The 2975-nt window shown below is 47.0% G+C and overlaps 1 protein-coding gene across 1 annotated transcript; it reads left to right on the top strand.

Annotated features, from left to right (window-relative positions):
• Positions 1–708: 708 nt before the first annotated feature.
• Positions 709–1424, top strand: ST8SIA1 (ST8 alpha-N-acetyl-neuraminide alpha-2,8-sialyltransferase 1; the record flags this gene model as incomplete). The annotated part of the gene is made up of 1 exon (XM_010161544.1): positions 709–1424. A coding segment is annotated over one exon (498 nt), but the record flags the coding sequence as incomplete, so codon positions are not given.
• Between the last annotated feature and the right edge of the window lie 1551 nt (positions 1425–2975).

Consider the following 2975-nt stretch of genomic DNA (forward strand, 5'->3'; position numbering starts at 1 on the left):
AAAAATGATTGATTTTCAGGAAAACTGTCAGTGTTCATTCCGGGTGTTTGAAAAGACGAAATCAGGAACATTTTGGTTTCTGGAGTTAGTAGGATACCAGATAGTTTTCCACTGTGCATTCAGGTTTGTGTTTTGGGAATCATAGAGTCATAGACGGTTTGGGTTGGAAGGGACCTTAAAGATCATCTAGTTCCAACCCTCCTGCCATGGGCAGGGACCCCTTCCACTAGACCAGGTTGCTCCAAGCCTCATCCAGCCTGACCTTGGACCCTTCCAGGGATGGGGCATCCACAGCTTCTCTGGGCAACCTGTGCCAGTGCCTCCCCACCCTCTCCGGGAAGAACTTCTTCCTGATATCCAATCTAACCCTCCCCACTTTCAATTTAAACCCGTTACCCCTTGTCCTGTCACTCCAGGCCCTTGTAAAAAGTCCCCCCCAGCTTCCTTGTAGCCCCTTCAGGCACTGGAAGGTGCTATAAGGTCTCTCCGGATCCTCCTTTTCTCCAGGCTGAACACCCCCAATTCTCACAGCCTTTCGTCATAGGGGAGGTGCTCCAGGTAGGCAGTGTCAGGCTGTCAGAAGTTTGGACTTTCTCTGGGCTTAAGAAAGGTGTGCAGGTAATTGTAAATATGTGTATGAGCAGCAGCTTTTGGCTGGGTTTCGTAATGACTGGGAAAACCTGTGTGTGACTAACTTGTTTTTCTCTGTTGTGTTATAGGTTCCAGAATCTGCTGTGGTCTCGAAAAGCCTTTGTGGACAGCGTGAAGGTTTATAACCACAGCTACATCTACATGCCAGCCTTCTCGATGAAGATGGGGACGGGACCCTCCCTCCGTGTCTATTACACCCTGGAGGACTTCGGGGCTAAGCAGGCGGTCCTTTTCGCCAACCCCAATTTCCTGCGTGACATTGGCAAGTTCTGGAAGAGCAAAGGTATCCACGCCAAACGGCTTTCCACGGGACTTTTCCTAGTCAGTGCCGCCCTGGGTCTGTGTGAAGAAGTAACAATTTACGGTTTCTGGCCGTTCTCGGTGGACCTGCACGGGAAGTTTATTAGCCATCATTACTATGACAATGTCTTGCCTGATTCTGGATTCCATGCCATGCCGGAGGAATTTCTACAGCTCTGGTTTCTTCATAAAAGCGGTGTACTGAGAATGCAGCTGGAACCATGTGAGGACCCTTTATTCCAGTCTTCTGCCTGAGGATCGTAGGAGTTGGTTTGGGAGATCCAGTAGTTTTTAATTTCTGTGCTCTCCAACAGAGAGTTCTGTTTTCTGTTGATTCTTTTTAAAGGGAAAATAATCATGGATCTGCATGGACCATAAAAATGCTACTTGAAGGCCAAATGGAATACGTCCTTAATGTATAGTGCTTTATGGAACTGGGGTAGGGGGAAGCAAACCCCTCCGTCGAGTCCATTCAGCAGCACTGCGAACCTAAGGTCAGAAGCAGCACAGCTGAACTTCGCGGGGGACGTTTTTAAATGACCGATGTGAAAAAGGGCATTAAGGCTCGGGGAGACACAGGGCCACCCACAAGCTTTTGCTGACAGTGCCAAATATGACTGTCTGTTCAAAAATCCATTTCATTCCAGATTGGCACCTCGTACAACTTTCCTTTTTCCTGGGTTTTTTTTCCCTCTGTGTGTGTGGGGGTGTGTGTAGGAGAGCATGTGTGTTCTGTTGACTTTCTTTCTTTCTTTCTTTCCTTCTTCCTTCCCCCGCTCCCCCCCTTTTTCTTTTCCCCAATGGAAGGAAAAGGAAAGGCTTAAAAGCCCCAGGAGCTGAGTACCATCAAGTCCTCCAACGACTCTTGGGAGAGTGAAGGGTGCTAAGAATCTGGTTAGAAGAATGTCCTAGGAATGCCCTGCCTACTGAGTGTGGATGGACCCACCTGTTACAGGTTTTATCGGGGTAGTTCTGGTCGTTGCATTTATAGCTATGCTAATGCTATACTGTGGGCAAGAGCTGGTTAAGGCAAATGGGTCTGGAAATAAACCTTGTGGTACAGAACCAGTAGTGCAGAGCAGCCTGGTTTCAGCTGACCTGCTGCAAGATTTCCAGAGTGACTTTCCATAGCAGAGATGGTTCCTGACCTGTTTTGCCGTCCAGCCTTGGGGATTAATTCTGTATTCAGTTGGACTCCAGATGTTCATTGACTGTCAAGGGGATTGGAGGTGTTCAGTGGAATGCAGAATGAGGTTCTTCATTTGCTTATAGCAGAAAAACTGCAGAAATGAATGTAAGTGTCATTTAAATGAGTTGAAGCTTCAAAAACCCTTTCTCTCTCTGTGACTAGCTCTTCTGCTTGGATTGTAACGTTAGCCTTAAAGACTTGTACTTTTCTCTCAAGATTGTCTCTGGTTACAGATAGTCTGAAAAATAAAACAGCCTTTGGGAGCACCGAAAAGCTGCGTAGCCAGCAAGAAAAAAAGGAAGAGGAGATGGCTGGCCTTTCCGTAGGGCGGCCGCTCTCCTCGCGGTGGGTGAATTATGTCTGTGCGCGTTGCACGTGCGCTGCTCGGCCAGCGCAGCGCCTGGAGGACTGTTTTATTTTGGGTTATGACTTGGGCAGCAGATGGTCCTATCGCCGTGTAAATGAGGAATCTTTTCTGTTTGCTTTGGTTCGGCACTGCAGGACAAGAAGAGAATACCAGCTCGGTCCACGGTGCGATTTCAGCTGCAAGATGTTATCACCATTAACTTTAAAATCCTGACCAGTGTTCTCTTTCTTATCCTTCCATTGTTAGTAGCTGAAATTCTAGTCCAGGTGTTGACACAACAAAACTGTCACCAGGTTTCCACAAGAATTTCCTGTGCTACCTGTTCTAGCTCCAAAGTGCTAGTGTTTTGGGGGATGTGTCCTATCGTATGTTGACAACGTCTCTCTTTGTAGACTACCAGCTGGAAGTTCTAGAGATATAATTAAAAAAAAAAAAAAAAAGGCAAAATCCATGGCTCTTCTTTAAATA

The sequence above is a fragment of the Eurypyga helias genome, unplaced genomic scaffold (assembly GCF_000690775.1).
Source record: "Eurypyga helias isolate BGI_N326 unplaced genomic scaffold, ASM69077v1 scaffold13441, whole genome shotgun sequence".
Classification (NCBI taxonomy): Eukaryota; Metazoa; Chordata; class Aves; order Eurypygiformes; family Eurypygidae; genus Eurypyga; species Eurypyga helias.